The sequence below is a fragment of the Mauremys reevesii genome, linkage group 25 (assembly GCF_016161935.1).
Source record: "Mauremys reevesii isolate NIE-2019 linkage group 25, ASM1616193v1, whole genome shotgun sequence".
NCBI lineage: Eukaryota > Metazoa > Chordata > Testudines > Geoemydidae > Mauremys > Mauremys reevesii.
In genome coordinates this window covers 6,762,843-6,782,227 of record NC_052647.1, presented here as the reverse complement: position 1 = coordinate 6,782,227, position 19,385 = coordinate 6,762,843, and the positions used below count along the sequence as shown (strand labels likewise).

General features: G+C 65.3%; 2 protein-coding genes across 4 annotated transcripts in view; one reads left to right on the top strand and one right to left on the bottom strand.

Annotated features, from left to right (window-relative positions):
* Positions 1-19,385, top strand: part of LOC120391382 (adhesion G protein-coupled receptor E5-like) — a 1,047,477-nt gene that overhangs the window by 281,939 nt on the left and 746,153 nt on the right. The window lies entirely within an intron of this gene.
* PKN1 (protein kinase N1) overlaps positions 772-19,385 on the bottom strand; it is a 50,190-nt gene continuing 31,576 nt past the window's right edge. For both annotated transcript variants that reach the window (XM_039514983.1, XM_039514982.1), the window contains exons 3-22: positions 18,945-19,090; positions 16,652-16,766; positions 15,207-15,352; positions 13,688-13,901; positions 13,255-13,455; positions 11,464-11,573; positions 10,477-10,620; positions 10,019-10,094; positions 9,477-9,636; positions 8,895-8,997; positions 8,185-8,258; positions 7,336-7,402; positions 6,912-7,003; positions 6,590-6,766; positions 6,040-6,102; positions 5,725-5,801; positions 4,743-4,885; positions 4,262-4,369; positions 3,776-3,856; positions 772-3,321 (exon numbers count right to left, since the gene is read on the bottom strand). In XM_039514983.1, coding sequence (XP_039370917.1) covers positions 3,118-3,321; positions 3,776-3,856; positions 4,262-4,369; positions 4,743-4,885; positions 5,725-5,801; positions 6,040-6,102; positions 6,590-6,766; positions 6,912-7,003; positions 7,336-7,402; positions 8,185-8,258; positions 8,895-8,997; positions 9,477-9,636; positions 10,019-10,094; positions 10,477-10,620; positions 11,464-11,573; positions 13,255-13,455; positions 13,688-13,901; positions 15,207-15,352; positions 16,652-16,766; positions 18,945-19,090 — 2,501 coding nt within the window. In that variant the 3' untranslated portion in view covers positions 772-3,117. The remainder of the gene's footprint in view (positions 3,322-3,775; positions 3,857-4,261; positions 4,370-4,742; positions 4,886-5,724; positions 5,802-6,039; positions 6,103-6,589; positions 6,767-6,911; positions 7,004-7,335; positions 7,403-8,184; positions 8,259-8,894; positions 8,998-9,476; positions 9,637-10,018; positions 10,095-10,476; positions 10,621-11,463; positions 11,574-13,254; positions 13,456-13,687; positions 13,902-15,206; positions 15,353-16,651; positions 16,767-18,944; positions 19,091-19,385) is intronic.

The following is a 19,385-nucleotide window of genomic DNA, read 5'->3' as shown; positions in this document are numbered from 1 at the left end:
TGACCCCAATGCTCCTGTGGGGCGATAGGGGGCGCTGTGCTGCTGGTAGGTCTGCTGCTCAGAACAGACCCCAAACCTAGCCAGGCATGCTGAATAAAGAGCCCCCAGAGCCCAGGCTCCATTCCAGCTCCCTCCATGAGAATCCCCACTGCCTCCCTCAATCCCCATACAGGTGCATCAGGACTTGGGCATTTCCCCCACTTCCTGTCCCAAACCGCCAGGCACAGGGCCCTGGACGAGCTAAATAAACTCCAGGTCCACTGCAGCACTGCCCTGTTCCCCAGAAGGGGGCGCTGCAGCTACCATCCCTGCCATGGGATTCTCCTCTCCACTGAACTCACCAGGTCCGTATTAACCCCTGCTGCACTGGGCCGTCTGCAGCTGGTTGAGGGCCCAGCCATGGTGCCACCACATGCTGCCCAGTCCCTCCGGCTTGTCCCGTCTGGCAGCTTCTCAGCACCATCGTGGGGAGCTTCCTACCCAGCCTTCAATGTGCTTCTTAACCAGGGGGAGGGGAGCATCAGTTACCAGTGGGGAAACTGAGGCACAGGAAGCTTGCCCAAGGTCAGTGGCAGTGGCAGGAGTTCTGGCTCACAGCCCCCTCCCCTCTGCTCAAACCACTAGACCCCACTCTCCTCCCAGAGCTGGGCATGGAACCCAGGAGTCCTGAGTCCCAGCTGCTGCTCCCGAAGGGTTTCCCACAGCGCTGCTTTCGTTGAGGGCTCTTCTAGCCTCCTGCAATGAGACGCCTCTGACAGCTGGGCTGCAACATTTGCTTAACTGGTCTATAATTTACAACTCACATCTCATACCACAAAGGCAGCTGATTGGCTCCCTCTTGCCCCACAGAACACAGCCCGGGGGTTTCCCTGCGGGGACAGAGGTAGTTAAAAGGCAGGCGGGCGACGGGGTGACTGTAACCTTGAGCCTTTTCTTGGAGCCAGAGCGACCACACCCCAAAGGCTGACAGGCAGGGGTGGGAATGTTAAAGGGGAAACTGAGGCACACAGTGACTCGGCCAGGCACACACAGCAAGTAAGTGGCAGAGCCGGGAACAGAACCCAGAAATCCTGGTTCCCAGCCGCTCCTGCTCTAACCACTAGAGCCCACTCTCCTAGGTCCAGGACAGAACCCTGACTTCTGGCCATATGCCCCTTTAACCACTAGACCCTTCTTTCTTCCCCAATCAGTAACAGAACCCAGGAGTCCTGATTCCCAGCCCCACCTCCATCACTAGACCCCCCCACCCATTCATAAGCAATGGGCTCGACTCCTGCCAACCAGGATGAGAACAGCCCCTGTTGTGGCAACGCTTCCCTGCATCCCCGACACTGCGGTGAGGGGCACAGCTCAGCGGGGGCTGGAGCAGCAGGCAGGTGCATGAAGCTCCCATGGGGAGGTGCTGCAGGACAGGGTAGCACCCTGTGGGTGGGAACTTAGAGACAGTGGCCTCCCCCACATCCCTGGGGATGGGGGTACACAGGGAATCCCTTCCCCCAGCCACTGTGGATCTGCTGTGCCCTCAGCCCTTGTGCCTGCCTGACCTTCCCATGGGGCCAGCAGCCCCCAGCTCTCACCCCAGTCATACCCAGGGAGCTGCCTGCTCCCCTTTCTCAGGGGTGATGTGGCTCCAGCCCCTCTAACCTTCGTGCAATGCGCGGGGGCTAGGACATCATGCTGAGTGCGCTCAGACAGGTGAGAGACAAGGAAAATGCAGGGAGTGGGACAGGGGCTCAGTGCCCCCATACAGCACTAGGGGGCGCTGTGCTACTGGGAGCAGGGTGGGGGAGCACAGCAGGGATGCTCTCCCTTCACAGTGAGAGCTGACCCTAGAACACCAGCGCGGCACTAGGGGGCGCTGTGCTGCGGGGAGGGGTTCCACTCTCCCTAAAGCTGGAGCCCTGATCAGTCATCGCAGAACCCAAGGTCAAGTCCAGCACCCTGCACCCAGGCAGGGCCACTGGTACCTAGACCGTCCCCGACAGGTGTTTGGCCACCGTGTTCTTAGAAACATGGCCCAGCCCATGGCCAGTGACAGGGTGGGAGCGCCAGCTTCCTGGCCAAAGTCCCCTTGGGGCAGCCCCCTGCCACCTGCCTACAGTCCCCATACGATCCCCCTTCCCCTCCAGTCCTAAAACTGTTCTGCGCTGTTGCTGGTGGCTGTTAAGTAGCTGATACAGCCCACCCCAGAGGTGGCTGCATTTCAGTGCCAGGTCAGAGATCCCTGTATAAACAGCCCCCATGCTCCGCCCCAGCGGCAGCTGCCCTCACCAGCTCCTGCATCACCTGGCTCCAGATGGTCCATGATATGAGGCAGAGCCCTCAGGCAAAGGGCTAGGCTGACCTTCGCCTGGCCCTGGGGGAGCAGATGGGCCCAGAGCCATGGGCAGAGGGCAGATGAACCCTGGGTAGAGCTGCGGTAGGATGAGGGCCTGCGGGGCATAAAGCCCCCTAGCTCAGGGGAGGTTTCTAGGGCCTCAGAGAGGGGCAGGGGGGTGGGTCACTGTATGGCAGGGCTGGGAGGGGGACCCTCCTGGGCACCCTTCTGGGACCTGGCCACCAGTCCTCTCCCAGGACCCAACATTGGGTGCCGCTCCTCTGCCCTCAGGGTGGCCCCTACTTGCCCCGAGGGACCAGCAGCTCCCCACCCCCACGAGCTTGCCCCCACCTCCCCTCAGTGCCCATCCTCCCCCCACCCAGGATGCAGGGCACAGACCCCTCCTCTCACTGCACCCACCTCTGGGAGCAGGGAGTGGGGCTTGGCCTTTCACCCACGGCAGCGCCAGGGCCAGACTCAGACTGGGGGTAGGAACCAGGGTAGGGCCAGCGCTGAGTTCCCCCTCTCCGCTTGTTGGCAAAACTACAGTGGTCCAAGAGAAAGTCACGGGCAGAGGGGGCAGCCGGGGGCTCAGACGGGGCTGGTTGGGTTGGGGGGCAGCAGTCCCTGGCAGGGACTCCAAGAGATCCACCTCCCCTGTCTTGCTTCTGTAGCCTTGGAGCCAAACTGCCCCCCGAGCACGGATCCGGGCAGGTTCCCCGCCCAGTGAGTCCTTCAGAGTCCAGGGGGCGCTGGTGGGAAACCCTCCGTCCGTTCCCGCGGCCCAGCTCTCCCCTGGGCTAGCAGGTGTCCGCGAGGTAGTCGAAATGACGGAAGGCCTCCTGCTCGGCAGCGGTGAGTGGGCGCGGCTCGCGGGGCGGCGTCAGCGCGGGCGCCTCGGCCGTGAACTCCTCGTCGAAGTTGCTGATGTCTTCACGCCCCTTGATGATGGGGACGAAGGGGGGAGGGAGCCGCCGGGCCAGCAGGGCCTCCCAGTCAATGACCTGAGGGGGGGAGCGGAGCAGTGAGCGAGTGGGGGTGGCTGCAGCCAGACTGGGAGTTAGCCCTGCCCTTGGGAACCTCCACCAGGCTAGGCCAGGGTGGCCCTGGCCAAGCCTTGGGCAGCAGAAGGCAGCTGCAGGATGGAAGGCACAGCAGGGGGCGCTCTCCCCTGCCGCAATGCCCCCGTGCAGCACCAGGGGGCGCTGTTGTCTAACATGATCTTAGACCAAGGGGGCTGCACTTCATCCTGGATATGGGGAGAGGGGGCATCGCCTCCTGCTGGCTGAGCCAGGCATGGCCGTGCCAGCATCCACAGGGGGCATCCCAGCAGGAGCCAGGCTGTAGCCAGGGACGGGGGCTGCAGTGGAGGGTTGTTCTATCTGGAGTGAGGGGATGGCTGCAGGGCAGGATGTTTGGGGAAGAAGGAGGGGGGTTAACATGGGGGTGGGGACTGACCCTGAAGAACGGCTGCTTCTTGACGTCCTCGGCGTCCCGCTCGCTGGAGCCCAGGCGACGCTCCGGATTCCTGCGCAGGAGCTGGACAGAGACACAGTCACCCTCCAGCGCCCTTCCCCCACCCCACTCTCCATCCCCAGGAACCCCTCCCTGCCCCTGCTCTCCATCCCTGGAGACCCCTCACGCCCACTTTCCATCCCCACAGGAACACAGACACTGCAATGAGCCACCCTTCCTGATCCCCACCCAGAGCAGAGCCCTGGAGCATGTGGATGGCTTGACCGGATGAGCCATATGCTGGAGGGGCAGGAGCTGCTCCATGCGGGGGGCAGGGCCCCAACCTCCCCTCGGTGCCCATCCCTCCCCCGGCATCTGGCCCCTCCCCCCAGAGCCCACCCCCTGCTCCAACAGGCCCTTCGGGAGCTGCCCTGTTCCCTGGCCCAGCCCTGGCGTGTGTGTGATGGGGTCAAGGCCTGGCGCACTCACCCGGCGCATGACGCCGATGGCCTCGGTGGACAGGAAGCGGGGGTACCGCACCTCGTCATTCACGATGCTGTCAAACACCTCCTCCTCGTCATCGCCTGGGAATGGGGACTGCGGGGGGAGCCGGGGGGCAGGTCAACGTCCTCCCAGCTCAGAGCGACCCCCAGCGCAAACCTGCCACCACCCTGCCCCAAGCACCCCCCCCAAACCCCACTGGCCTGAGCCCACGCACCTCAGCCCTGACCCAGTCCCCCACCCTGAGCCAAGTGCCCCCCGCCTGAGACCCAGCCCCTCCCCCAGCCCAAGCCACACCCCCTCCCTCCATTCAGACCCACCCCCCATCCTGCTGGGAGCACCCCTCTGAACTAGTCCTCACTCTGGCCCCTCCCCCACCTACCTGCCCCACCAACTGCCCTCCCCCCCCCCCCCCAGCCCTGGGGTGGCCCTGTGAAGGCCCAGGAGAAGACCCTGCCCCCCGACTCACCTCCCCCACCAGCATCTCGTAGACCAGGACGCCCAGCCCCCACCAGTCCACGGCGCGGGTGTAGGACGTGTCTGTCAGCACCTCGGGCGCCAGGAACTCGGGGGTCCCACAGAACGTGCTGGTGCGGTCGCCGTAGCCCATCCCTGAGCGGGAAGGGGAAAGGGTTAAACCCTGGAGTCCCCCCACTGCACTGAGCAACACCCCCCCTCGTAGAGTGGGGGCTACGCCCGGGGCTTCCTCCCAGCTCCCTGGAGGCCACAGACCCACCAAGGCTCCTGCCCCCACTACCCCCCCTTCGACTGCCCCCAAGCTAAGCAGGGTCAGTGCATGGAGAGAGCTCCCAGAGAGGGGGTGGAGGCTCAGCAGGGGGTGCTATCCCCTCAGGCAGGGCTGGCCCCAATACTCCAGTGCGGCACTTGGGGGCGCTGTGCTGCAGGGGGTGGGGTGGGGACACTATCCCCTCAGGCAGGGCTGGCCCCAATACTCCAGTGCAGCACTTGGGGGCACTGTGCTGCAGGGGGTGGGGTGGGGGCACTATCCCCTCAGGCAGGGCTGGCCCCAATACTCCAGTGCAGCACTTGGGGGCGCTGTGCTGCAGAGGGTGGGGTGGGGGCTCAGCAGGGGGCGCTGTGCTGCAGGGAGTGGAGGTAGCGGCTCAGCGGGGGGCACGGTGCTTCCATCCCCCTGCAGCCAGATACGCGCCTCTCCTTCACTTCCTGTCCCAAAGTGCTGCGTCCCCTCTGAGTCCTACAGCTGCCACGTCCCTCCATGGAAGTGGCTGCACTCCAGCACTGGGTGAGCCACCCTCAGATAAGCAGCTTCTATGTTGCACCCTAGAGGTGGCTGCATTGCAGCAGCAGGTGGAACGGGCACAGAGACCCCCAGCTGCCTAACGGGCCCCAGTGGCAAAGTATCTTGACACTCACACGTAACTGCCCCTGGTAGCCCTGCCCCCCTCCCTTGCCCTGTGCCCAGCACCCACCTTCCTTGCACAGGCCAAAGTCTGCGATCTTCACAAAACCCTCCTTGTCCAGTAATAAATTATCCAGCTTCAGGTCCCTGAAGGAGGAGGGTGCAAGGGTCAGTTTGTGCAGGCCGGCAGGGAGTCTGGACTGCTGGGATCTATCACCAGCTATGGGAGGGGACTGAGGTCTAGTGGTTAGAGCAGGGAGGGCTGGGAGTCTGGACTCCTGGGTTCTATTCCCAGCTATGCACAAAATCCCTTCCCGGCTGTGCAGAGCAGGGAGACCCATGCTGGACAAGGGAATGTTCCCCCCTCCCCCGTTGAGTCTCTTACCTGTACACTATCTTGCGCTCATGAAGAAACTGCAATCCGAGGACGACGCAGGCGGCGTAAAACCTGCAGGGGACGATAGAGGCGGGGGTGGGTGTCAATGCTATAGCCTGTGCTGGGGCAGCCCCTCCCTGCTGGCTCTGCCATACAGAGCAAACCCAGCCCAGTGCGGGAGAAAGAGGGGCTGGGAGCCAGGACTCCTGGGTTCCATTCTTAGCCCTGGGAGGGGAGCAGTGTCCAGTGGTTAGAGCAGAGGGCTGGGAGCCCGGACTCCTGGGTTCCATTCTTAGCCCTGGGAGGGGAGTGGTGTCCAGTGGTTAGCGCAGGGGGCTGGGAGCCCTGGGTTCCAGGACGGCTCTGGGAGGGGAGTGGTGTCTAGTGGTTAAAGCAGAGGGCTGGGACCCAGGACTCCTGGGTTCCATTCTTAGCCCTGGGAGGGGAGAGGTGTCTAGTGGTTAGAGCAGGGGGCTGGGAGCCAGGACTCCTGGATTCCATGCCTGCTGGGACTGCCAGCAAGGCCCTGTGGGCTGGCGCGTGGCTGCCCCGCACTCACGTGGCCCGCGGCTCAGTGAAGACGTCTGTGTGGATGTGCATCATGAGGTCGCCGCCGGCCGTGTACTCCATGACGAAGCAGACGTGCTCGGCTGTCTGGAAGCAGGCGAAGAGGTTCACCAGGAACGGGTGCCGCGAGCTATTCACCGTCTCGAAGATCCGCTTCTCGCACATCAGGCTGCGGAGGAGCGGGGACATAGGCAGGGGTGGGGTGAGGGAGACGGTTCCCCAGGCCCCCAGCCCCTCTGCCCCCAGCAGGGGTCTCCAGAGGGGACTGGCTGGATCTCCATGGCACCGGGGGGCGGGGGGTGCCAGGCACTCACCTCTCCACCTCATCCCGTGCCACAATGTCCCCCTTCTTCAAGGCTTTGATGGCGTAGAGCTCCCCTGTGCGGCTGTATTCGGAGAGCAGCACCTGCAGCCACACATAGCCGGCGTTAGGGGCTGCACTGCAGCTGGGGGCCAGGGCTCATGGGAGGGGAGTGGGGTCTAGTGGTGAGAGCAGGGGGCTGGGAGCCAGGACTCCTGGGTTTTCTCCCCAGCTCTGGCAAGGATTCATGGCACGACTGGGTGCAAATCACTTGTCTGCTGGGAAGGGCCTGGATGGGGTGGGGGGCACTTTAGACTTCCCGCCACACACACAGTGGTGGGGGCTGCAGACGAATGAGTGGGGGGGAAATCTTTGGGGGGTTGCTGGGGGGAGGGGCTGGGGGAAGGGGCGCGGGTGGGGCTGGGTCCAAAACTCACTTTGCCGAAGTGCCCGCGTCCCAGCACGGCCAGGAACCTGAAGTCATCCAGCGTCAAAGGCGTCGTCCTGGGGGGCAGAGGCAGAGTGAGAACCGGGCACCGCTGCGGCTGGCAGCCGGTGTGCGGCGGGGAGGGACCTGCGCACCATGGGGCAGGGAGTCCCCTTACCCCTCCCCCGGCCCAACCCTGAGCAAGGGGGCTGCGACTGGTGCCCCCCTAATCCCCACCCCCTCTGGGGAGAGAAGGGCCCCAGGAGGGGAGGGGCTGCTCGCTTCACCCCTGCCCCCCACACAGCCCGACCCCCTCTGTCAGCCAGCTCTGGGCAGTGAGAGCCCCTGGTGGAGGCTGAGGAGGACAGGATGGGACCGTGGGGATGGGGTGACAGTGCCAGCAGGGGTCCCAAGAGGCAGCTCTGGGGGCAGGAATGGGACTGACAAGTGGGTGTGGGGGCAAGGCAGGAAGTGGGGGAGAGGCCTGGGGGTGTGGAGGGGTGGGGCCAGCAGGTGGGGGAGGAATTGGGTCAGCAGGCAGGAGAAGGGCTTGTGATGGAGGGGCAGGCCTGGCAGGTGGGGGAGGGGCCAGTGATACAGGGTTGGGGTCAGCAGGTGGGGGAGGGGCTTGGCATGTGGCAGGTATCAAGCTGGGTGGGGCTCTGTTGCCAGCCTTGTCCCCGGAGTGGCTGGGAGGCTGGAGCAGGACTGGGGGAAGGGGTCCCCCCTTGCCCTGGGGGCGTGGGGGGACAGCGGCTGGGGGACAGCAAATGGGGCTGGGAGGGACCCTGTGGTCTCTGGGGCTGGGCAGGCATGGGTGGGGGAGATGGGGGGCAGCATGGGGGCAGGGGTCCCTCACCTGTGCAGGGCGCTATTCCCAGGCCTTCGGGTGTCTCCTCCCAGCACCAGCTCCTCATCTCCTACTTGCGGGCTCTGGGGGACAGACGGGGGTGGGGGGTCAGGCAGACAGGTGCTCACCCAGCCCCCTCACTGCCCGCTGCACCAGGTGTAGGGGGGGAGCTGAGATGGCAGCACCATCCCATGGCAGCACTGGGTGGTGCCAGAGGCTGGAGGGGTGAGCTCCGGGGGTCAGCAGGGCCTAACCTTCCCCACTGGGGTACAGAGGGGCCCAGCCATGAGGCAGGGAATCTCCATCTACAACCCCCTGCTTCATCATCAGGGTGCCCATCCCCATGAACTCTGGGTGCAGCTGATGGCAGCCCTGGCAGACAGGAGGGAGCGAGAGTTGGGTCCCCAGTCGCTGGCGGCAGCGGGCCCGTTCCCTCCCCTGGGCTCTGACTGCAGGGAGCCCCGGGGTCTGGCACTCGTTCCCCGTGGGGCTGGGTGTGGGCTGCTGGGTCCCCATAGCTGGTGCTGGAGCCTAGGGTGGGTGGTTCCCTGGGTCTGGCACTGCTGCCTGGCGATGGGTGGTTCTCTGTGCCTGGCGCCGGGGACCCGGCCCATCCCCGGGAGCTGCTCTAGGCACCAGGCTGGCGCCTTGAACCCCCAGCTGCCTGGAGCTGCTCTAAGGGACAGGACCAGCCCCGCCCGTGGCAGGGGGAGTCTTACCAGCGCGCCCCTCTCCGGTCGCTCCCCGCCATCGGCCGGCTGGCCTGGCCGCTCCTGCTGCGGCTTATCAATGTCCAGGTTCAGCTTCTCGATGGAGAAGTCTCTGCGGGGCAGGGAAGGTGGGGGTCAGAGGGGAAGACCCATGGGATCCCCCCATAGTCACCTCCCCCCAGATCCCCAGAGCAGCTGGAGCTGGGCTGGTGGGTCTGATGACAAGAGGTAGCTGCCCCCTTGTAATCACCCCCTGTAAGCATTTGTGGGGCGGGCTGGGCAAACCTTCTGCCCCCTTCCACAGCTGGGCGGTGAGGCACCCCCAGGCTCCTGGCAGTATCTGGGCTCTTGCCCCACAGATCTGGGCCCCCCCATCACCCCTCTGGGGGGCAGCTTGGCCAGCCTGCCGGGGGTGTGGGGCCTGTCCCTCTATCCCTCCACAGCGGGGGGCTGTCCCTGGGGGCCCTGCCCAACCCCCACAGTCCGGGCCCCAGAGCGAGGGCAGAATGAGCCCCCCAGGGGGCCATGCCAGGTGCGGTGAGCTCCAGCCCCCCACTCCTCCCGCTGCCCCAGGGGCCCCCAGGGGCTCACCTGGCCAGGCCGTGGTGGCCCTCAGAGCCGGGCCCGGTGGGCACGTGGGCCGAGGGGCTGTAGGCGCCAGTGGAGCTGGTGGTGGGCAGGAGGCGCCGCAGCAGCCGCACCCAGGTGGCGATGTCGATGTTCATCTGACGGGCGCGCAGGAAGGCCTTGCCTGGGGGTCAAAGGTCACGGTGGGACTGGTCCCCCCCCATACCTCCAGTCACCCCCCAGATCTGCTTTAGGGCTGGGAATGCAGCCGAACCTGTAGCCTCAGCAGCAAGAGGCTTCAGTGCCCAGTGCCCGTCCCCTAGGGGGATATGGGGCAGAGCCCAGTGTCAGCCCCCAAGGAAGGGGGAGGGACATAGGGGGCAGAGCCCACCCCCACAGGGAGGAATGGGGATATGGGGCAGTGTCAGATCCCAATGGGGAGGGGGACACAGGCTGGCACCCGGTGCCCACCCATATCTCTGGGCTCGGGAGCTCATGCAGGACCCCCCCCCCGGGGCGTGGGCCCTGCATTTGGGTCCTGCCCCCATCTCCCCCCGAGACTGCACCTTGCTGCTTGGAGAAAATCTTCTTCTGCCTCTGGAGCTTGGGGATGCGCTCGATGATAGGGTCAAAGAAGGTCACCTGGGGCGGCAAGAGACCGGGGTGAGGGGCTGGGCCCGGAGGGGGGGCGAGGACAGGGTGAGGTCACTGCACTCCCCCAACACTGCTCTGTTCCCCGGGCCTATAGGGAAGCTCCCACCCCCCAGTGCAGTGGGGCCAGCAGAGGCCCCCCTCCAGCGAGCCCATGGGGTGACTCACCGTGTATGGAGGAGTCCAGGGGCCAAGGGGCTTCCCCCCCGCCAGTGAATTTACCTTGATGGGTGTTGGGAAGGGGACATGGCCAGTTCCCCTCACCCCGGGTTCTGTTCCCTGCTCCCCCCTTCCCAGGACTGCTCCCCACTCCTTCCCCCCAGGGCCTGCTCCCCCTCCCTGTTATCCCGATCCCGCCCCCCGCAGGCATCACCTCGGCTAGCAGGGTGCCCTGGGGCTCCAGGTCCAGGTGGATCTCGTGGCGTTGGTTGTCCAGGAAATCCTCCAGCTTGAGGTGCTTCAAGGCACAGAGGCTGCGGTAATCCCGCCAATACACCGAGATCTCCAGCTCCCGTGCCTGGGGGACAGAACCAGGGGTGAGAGGGGCCCCAGGGCCCCAGCCAGGGCTATGGGGCAGCTGGGGGTGGGGGGCAAGGCAGTGCAGAAGCCCCACCCACTACCTGGCAGCTCCACCCACAACCCCGCCCAAAGAAGCTGGATATTTGGGCTAAAATGTCCAGCAGTAAAACAGCTCCCAGCACTGGAACCATCATTAGGTTCCAGTGTTAACAGTTTCCCACTGACATGGGGCCATTTTAACCCCTTCCACTAGCTGTTCTGCTGTGGCTCAGCTGAGTTTTGGAGTGTGGGGGGGCGACTACAACTCGGTTAGAGCTGGAGTGCGGACGGGAGCTGGCTGTGCCCTGCTAAACACTTCGGGCTGGGGGAGGGCCCGTCCACACTACAAAGTGTGACAATGTTGGAAGCAGAATCAGGGCTGGGCCATGTCGGAACCAGGTGCCCTAATGCGCTTAAGAACACAGGGTCCGGGGGGACAGAGCAGCTGAGCACTGGAAGCCCAGCTCTGTTCACTTACCAGGCTTGGAGCCCGGCAGTGCAGCAACCAGGCTGCTGGGGGTCAGGACTCCCGGGTTCTATCCCCACTGCTGGGAAGGGAGTGGGGTCTAATGATTAGAGCGGGGGGGGCGGAGGGCCAGGACTCCTGGGTTCTATCCCTGGCTCTGGAAGGGAAGTAGGGTCCAGTGGTTACAGCGGGTGGGTGGGGGGTGGGGTTGAGGGTCAGGACTCCTGGGTTCTATTCCTGGCTCCACCTCCCTCAGCGAGGCTCATCTGATTCAGGTGCATGGCTGCCCGTTGACCAGACCCAGCGTTCTGGAGCAGCAGGGCCCGACGCACTCACCCTCTCCAGCTTCAGTGCGAAGGTCTGGTTCCAGGCCTGCTGGCCCACAGGCTTCCAGGCCGTCTGCCCCATCACAGTGTTATCCAGCTTCAGCACGGCGCTCACCTCATCTGCGGGGAGAGGCGCGTCACCCCCTCGCCATCCTACCACTACCTCCTCGGAGCTGGGCCCTGCCAGCCCAGAACTGGGGAAGCTCCCAGCACACAGTGCATGGCTGGGCAATCTTTTTGGCCCGAGGGCCACACTGGAGTTGCAAAACTGTATGGAGGGTTGGGTAGGGAAGGCTGTGCCTCCCCAAACAGCCTGGCCCCGCCCCCTGTCCAGCCCCTCCCACTTCCTGCCCCCCTCAGAACCGCTGACCCATCCAAGCCCCCCTGCTCCTTGTCCCTTGACCGTCCCTTCCTGGGACCCCCCGCCCCTAACCCCCCCTGGGACCCCACCCTCTATCCAACCCCCCTGCTCCCTGTCCCATGACTGCCCCAACCCCTATACACACCCCCGCCCCCTGACAGCCCCCCCCGGGACTCCGACGCCAATCCAACCACCCCCTGTTCCCTGATCGGCCCCCCCAGAACCTCTGTCCCATCCAACCCCCCTTCATTCCCCATCCCCTGAGCCCTATCCACATCCCTGCCCCGAGACTCCCACGCTTATCCAACCCCGCCCCGCACACACACATATCTCCCGTCCGCCCCCCAGAACCTCTGCCCCATCCAACCGCTCCTTGGTCCCTGTCCCCTGACTTCCCCCCAGGACCCCCCCATCCCTTATCCAACCCCCCCGGCCTCCCTTACCATGCTACTCAGAGCAGCATGTCTGGCCACTGTGCCACCTAGACACGCTGCTGCGCTGCCCTGCAGGAGCATGCAACCCCGCCACCCAAAGCGCTGCACGCGCGGCGGCGTTGCTGCGAGGGAGGGGGGACAGCAGGGAAGGGGCCCGGGGCTCAAGGGCCGGGCAGGACGGTCCCGCAGGTTTGCCCACCTCTGACATAGTGGGTACCACGGTAAATGCTATTATGCCAATAGCTACCAGGGGGTGCTGTTACACAGCCCGATGCTCTTTGCGTGCGAGTAAGTGTTCAGCCTTGGGAGACACACTGCGTGTTGCTGGTGGCACTGTCATGCCCATGCTTCGCGGAGAGCTGCTGCAAGTGGCAGGGGAGTCTGATCCCAGCCTGGGTCTCTCCAGCGAGAGTCAGTGCTTGGGGCAGAGTTGCTTCCTGGGCATCAAGAGTTGGTGCAGGGCTGTGGTCCTGGGTTGCTCTGAATGCTACTGTGCCCACCTCTGCCCCAGGACTGGGGCAGAGACAATAAATTAATTCCATTGAGGGACTCCCCAGACTCTGTGTCATGATTTCTCCCCCAAGGGGAAACCGCCCTGCCTTGTGCTGCGGGTGATAGTGCCAACGCCCTCTGAATGCCTGCCAGCTGACAACTCCTTACAACCATCCCCTGCCCCCATCAACAACCATCCGCCACCTACAAGCCAGCCTTGTGCTGAGGCAGACAGAGTCTAATCCATCTCCCCCTCCTTTACCCCACACAGCACCCCCGATCCCCTCCCCAATCCCCTCTACAGCACCCCTACAATTCCCTCCCACATCCCTCTGATCCCCCTCCCCTGCAGCACAACACCCTCCTTCGGTCCCCTCCCTCTGCAGCAATCCTACGGGATCCCCTCCCCCATCCCCACCTGCATCCCTCCAATCCCCTAACCCAATCCCTGCTGCAGCACAACACCCCACCCCCGGGTGTTCCCAGTCAGGGGCTGGGCGCCCGGCTCACTCACTGCTGAAGTCGTCGGATTTGAGGATGGTCCGGCCACTCAGGCTGCCGCTGCGGCTGTAGAGCCCCCGCCCACTGCGGTTCATGAAGGAAGGGAGCGCCTCGCCGGGGTTGTTGCAGGGCAGCGAGACGGTACCACCACGGGTCCGACCAGGCACCGACTCCAGCAGCCCACTGCAGCCCAGCAGCTGCACCTCCAGCATCCCTGGAGAAGGGGAGAGTTAGAGCAGGGGGCTGGGACCAGGACTCCTGGGTTCTGTCCCGGCTCTGGGAGGGGAGTGCGGACTAGTGGTTAGAGCAGAGAGGGGCTGGGAGCCAGGACTCCTGGGTTCTATTCCAGCTCTCTCACAGACTTGCTGTTCCTCGGGGGGTATCTGGGGGCTGGTACTGTGGGACGCTAGGGGGCACTGCCCCAGGGGGCCGGTACCTTGGTGTACCTGTGAGGGGCGAGGGCTTGCAGAGAGTGCTGTACTGGTTGTGCTGGTAGGGGGCGTTGTTGCGGGTGCTGAAGGCGGACGAGGTGGCCATGATCAGCTCCTCCTTGATGATGCAGCCCTTGGGGTGATCCTCGGGCAGCTCCCCCAAGCGCCGCTCCAGTGCCAGGCGCAGCAGGTCCAGCTTCTGGCTCGACTCGGTCAGCTTCGCCTGGGCCTGCAACGGGCACAGTGTGGGCACGGCTCCCGAGACCCCCTGTGTCGCCACATGCACTCACTCTGCCCCCCGGGGCCCCCAGGCACCCTGGCCCTGCGCCCACAGATAAACCCCAGGCCTGTGCACAAGCCACCCCTGATACCCCCTGCTCCCCCCGACAGCCACCTCTGCTTGCTGCCCTGGGACCCTGTCCTCCTCAATGGCCCTGTGGAGGGGGGATTAGAGGGGGGGGCAGTACCACAGTGATAGCCCTGCGGGGGGTTTGAGGAGGTTTCGGGGAGTACCTCAGTGATGGCCCTGCGGGGCGGGGTTGAGGAGGGTTCGGGAAGTACCTCAGTGATGGCCGGGAGAACCTCAGTGATGGCCCTGCGGAGGGCATTAGGAGAGCCCCAGGGGAGGGCAGTACCTCAGCCATGGCCCTGCAGCATGCGGGGAGGGGGTTGAGGACAGGCTGGGGGCAGTACCTCAGTGATGGCCCTGTGTGGGGCGAGGGGTTGGTTCAAGGATAGGCCAGTGGGGACAGTACCTCAGCGATGGCCCTGTGTGTGTGTGTGGGGTCGAGGAGAAGCTGGGGTGGGGCAGTACCTCAGCAATGGCCCTGGGGGCACTACCTCAGCGATGGCCCTGCGGGAGGTTGAGGAGAGGCGGGGCGCAGACAGTACCTCAGCAATAGCCTTGTGGGGGTGAGGGTGAGGAGAGGCTGGGGGGGGGGGCGCAGACAGTACCTCAGTGATGGCCTCAGCGATGGCCCTGTATGTGGGGGGAGTTTGAGGGAGGCTGGAGGGGGCAGTACCTCAGCGATGGCCTCAGCGATGGCCCTGTATGTGGGGAGTTTGAGGGGAGGCTGGGGGCAGTACCTCAGCGATGACCCTGCGGGGTCGGGGGCGCAGAAAGTACCTAAGCGATGGCCTTGTGGGGGTGTGAGGAGAGGCTGGGGGAGCAGTACTTCAGCGATGGCCCTGCAGGGAGGGGGTGAGGAGAGGCCAGGGGGGACGAGACGGACAGTAGCTCAGTGATGTCCCTGTGTGTGGGGGGAGTTTGAGGAGAGGCCAGGGGGGCAGTACCTCAGCGATGGCCCTGGGGGGGGCACACAGACAGTACCTCAGCGATGGCCTTGTGGGGTGGGGGGGTGAGGAGAGGCCAGGGGGGACGAGACGGACAGTAGCTCAGTGATGTCCCTGTGTGTGTGGGGAGTTCGAGGAGAGGCCAGGGGGGCAGTACCTCAGCGATGGCCCTGGGGGTTAGGAGAGGCTGGGGGCAGTACCTCAGCGATGGCCCTGCGGGGAGGTGGGGCGCAGACAGTACCTCAGCGATGGCCTTGCGGTCCGGTGTCCTGGCAGAGCCCAGCAGGCGCAGCACGTTCTTGGCCCCCTCGGACACTGCGTGCTCCACGCGGAAATGATGGCGCAGCTCCTCGATGCGCAGCTCCATGCAGCTCAGGTCCAGATTCCCTGTGGGGGGGGGGACAGTGCAGGGTCAGACCCCTGCCCTGGCTGGGGAGCTCCCGGCTAGGGGTTGAGGGGCAGACCCAGAGGCCCTGCCCTGCAGCCATAGAACAGTGGGCAGGACTCCTGGGTTCTATTCCGACCATCCAGCCCTGGAAGTGGAGAGGGAGTTGAGTTTCATGACTGTGAACTCAAACAGCCCCCATGTCCCACCCCAGAAGTGGTTGCATCTCAGCACCGGGAGAGAGGCCCCTGTATAACCTGTCTCTGTGCCGCACCCCAGAGGTGGCTGCACATCTAGGAGCTGGGGCGCATCCCAGTGTCCTGTCCCATTAACCCCAGCCAATTCCTCTCCACGGGTCTCAGCTCCACGGGGCTGACCGGTGAGCACCAGGCTAGGAATTAACGATCAAAGCCAGGCTCACTGCTCCTTGGGGGGCTCTGGGGAGAAGGGAGGGCCTCCCCGGGTTGCCACCTTCCCTGCCCACCCTGCATAGCACTAGAGCTGTGCCCCCGCTCCCCCCACAGCTGTGCCTGTCCCATGGGCCTGGCTGTAGCCAAAGCTGCCACTGAGCAGCGTTTGGGGGTGGGGGCGGGGGAACGCAGCTCGGGAAAGGCCAGGCCTGGAGGGCTGGGAAATGGGCTGCAGGAAACGGGGTGGCTGTGGCTGGGAGCGGGGGGGGGGCCTGCAGGGGCCCCAGTGGGCCTGCAACGATGGTCTGGCTGGCATGTGGACGGGTGCAGCTCTGGGTACAGGCAGCAGCAGGGGGCTGCCAGGGTGACGGGTGCTTGGATCAGTAAAACGCCCTAGTGCAGAGCTGCCAGGAGAGGAGCATTGGCAGAACCACCTGGGATTTGTTGCGGGGAGAGGGACAGAGCCAGAGTTGGGCGGGGGGGCAGCCCAGCTGAGCTACCTGGGTGCTGGGGAAGCCCTGACCAGGGGGATCCAGTGTTAGGGGGGATCCCTGCCTGCTACCCTGTGGCTGGGCCACGGAACACCAGGGGGCGGATTCGCTGATAAACACCTCCCAAGTTGACAGGGCTCCAGGATTTGCACGCCAGGCCCCACCCACCCCCTGACCCACAGCGGTCTAGTGAGCAGGGCCGTGGGGAGCAGAGGATTGTGGGAGTTTAGGCAGGGTGAGTATCTACAGCAGGAGCTTATGGACACACCGCCCTGGCCCCCACCCTGCTGCTCATCCCTCACCCCTCCTTGTCTGCCCACCCCCCAACTACCCCATGCCCCACAGCTCCCCAGCCTATTTCCCCTCCCCCCACTGCCCCTCCCAGCTTGCACGTCCTCACCCTCAGGTGGCACCACATCGGCCTGCGCGGCTCTGCGGATCTGCATGCGGATTATATTGATCTTGGTCTTGCTGTCTTGCAGCATCTGCTGGGCCGTTTGCAGCAGCTTCCGGTCCTGGGGGGCAGACAGAGGAGGGGGTTGGAAGGGCTGCTGAGCCCAGAGCTGTCTGAGGAGCTCCCTTCCTCCCCTCCCCACACACGAGTCCGAACCCCCATATCAACAGCAGCTCCCTGTCCCAGCCCAGCCCTTGTGGGGCAAACCCCTCGTACCCCTTGAGGGCTGGATGGGTCCTGGGGAGCAGGATCCCCTCTCCCCACTGTGGGGGAGCTCTGGGGTTGGGGGCATCACCAGCACCTCACCCCTCCCTGCTGCTTTCCCCAGATCTCCCTGCCAGAGCCACAACACTGTCACTATCCCTAGGGGAAACTGAGTCACACAGAGGGGACGTGTCTGGGAATAGCGCGGCATCCCTTTAAATAGTCTGTCAGTCCTCGAGTGGTGCTCACTGGGTTCTGTGCCATAGCAGTGGGGTGGGGAGAGCTGGGTCCGGCCTGTGCCATGGGGGAGCAGCTTTGGCTGGGCATGGGGTGGCTGATTATTATTTGGGGAGATACACACAAGGGGGAGAAAGAGAGAAGGGCTGGGGGCTGGCAGAGAGCCAGGGAAGGGAGGGGGCTGAGGATGGCAGGGGAGTGGGGGGGGGCAAGCCTGAGGCTGGCAGGGAGCTGGGGAAGGAAGGGGGCTGATGAGGGCAGAGGGAGGGACTGGGGAGGCTGGAGAAAGGAGGGGAGCTGAGAAGGGTGGGGGAGTGGCTGGCAGGAGGCTGGAGAAAGGGAAACTGTGGGGGCTGAGAAGGCAGGAGTGGGGTTGGAGAAAGGAGGGGTCTGAGAAGGGCAGGGAGGGGCTGGGGCTGAGAAGGGCAGGGAGGGCTGGCAGAAGGATGGCTGGGGGCTGAGAAAGGAGGGGTCTGAGGGCAGGGGAGGGCTGGGGCTGAGGAGGGGGCATGCTTTCACTGTAGTTAAAAGGTCCCCCAGGAACCACACACTGGCCGGGGGTTGTGGCCTGGGACGGTTTGGGGGGGGGTGTTGTTTGCTATGGGGGGGCAGGGCCATTGGTGGGGTCCCTTTGAACTGAGTCTTTTACGGGGTTAAATATAAACTTGCTGCTAAAGCCAGCTCCCGGCTACAGGCCGTGACCCCCCCCCCATCGTCCCTCCCCCCCATCAGTCCCCCAGAGCAGACAGGTGGGAGCTGCCTAGCGGGGGTGTGGGGGGGGGGGCTACATGTCTTCTCTCCTCCTTCCGTGCCTGTTCTTTGGGGCTGGAGGCCTCTTTGGGAATTCGGTCCCAGAGCCTCCAGGGCAGGGGAAGGGGAATGTGGGGGTGGGGAGCAAAGGGGGCAGGCAAAGGTGGAGGAGTGTGTGGTGGGAGGGGAGAAGGAAGAGGAATGGGAGGTAGGTTGGAGAGGCAAAGGGAGCAGGGGAGTTGGGAGGCAGGGAGCCAGGGGGCTGGGATGGGGGAGGAGCTTGGGGGTGGAGAGGCTGGAGGGAGGGAGGTAAGTGGGGAAGGAGGGGGGTGGGGGGCCAGGTGTGGAAAGGCAGGGGGAGAAGAGGCTGGGAGCAGGCTAGGGAAGGGGGAGGGGAGAAGTTGGGAGATGGGGACAGAGGGGCGAGGGGTTGTGGTGGAGAGGTGGGAGAATGGAGGTTGGGGGCAGGGTGGGGTTGGGGCAGAGGCCAGGCAAGGGATGGGGGCAGGGGCCAGGCAGGGAAGGTGGGATGGGGGCAGGGGCCGGGGCCAGGCAGGGGAAGGCGGGATGGGGGCAGGGGCCGGGGCCAGGCAGGGGAGGGCCAGGCAGGGAAGGGGCGGGATGGGGGCAGGGGCCGGGGCCAGGCAGGAGGGGCCAGGCAGGGGAAGGTGGGATGGGGGCAGGGGCCAGGGCCAGGCAGGGGAGGGTGGGATGGGGGGCAGGGGCCAGGCAGGGGAGGGTGGGATGGGAGGCAGGGGCCGGGGCCAGACAGGGGAAGGGCGGGATGGGGGGCAGGGGCCGGGGCCAGGCAGGGGAGGGGCCAGGCAGGGGACGGTGGGATGGGGGCAGGATCCGGGGCCAGGCAGGGGAAGGTGGGATGGGGGGCAGGGGCCAGGGCCAGGCAGGGGAAGGGCGGGATGGGGGGCAGGATCCGGGGCCAGGCAGGGGAAGGTGGGATTGGGGGCAGGGGCCGGGGCCAGGCAGGGGAGGGGCCAGGCAGGGGAGGGTGGGATGGGAGGCAGGTGGAGGAGGAGGCGGGACCCCTCACCTTGGTGGAGCCATTGGCGTACATCTGGATCATGTTCTCTGCCCCCTGCTTCACCTTCAGCTCAATGTTCAGCTGCTTCTCCAGCCCAGCCAGGCGGTGCTTGTTGGCGGCCGAGCGGCTCAGGCTGTTGGGCGACTGGGGGGCATCTGCAAGGGGGAGGGGGAGGGTCAGCAGTGCCCGGCATGGGGTGGCCCTGCCCCTCCAGGACCCAGGAGCCCAGGGCGGGGCTAGCAGGGGGCTACGGGTCAGGCTTGAGGGGCATCAGCAGAGCCAGGGTGTCTAAATGCCTGCTGGGGAGGGGGGTTGTGCCCCCCCCGGGGGGGCTGGATGAGGCGGGGGAGGGGCACTCTCACCGACCTGCCCCCATCTCTGCTGGCAGGTCCCTCACTGGGGCTGGTTCCGGCCCTGCCACGCTGGCTCCATTCCCAGGCTCACATGGGT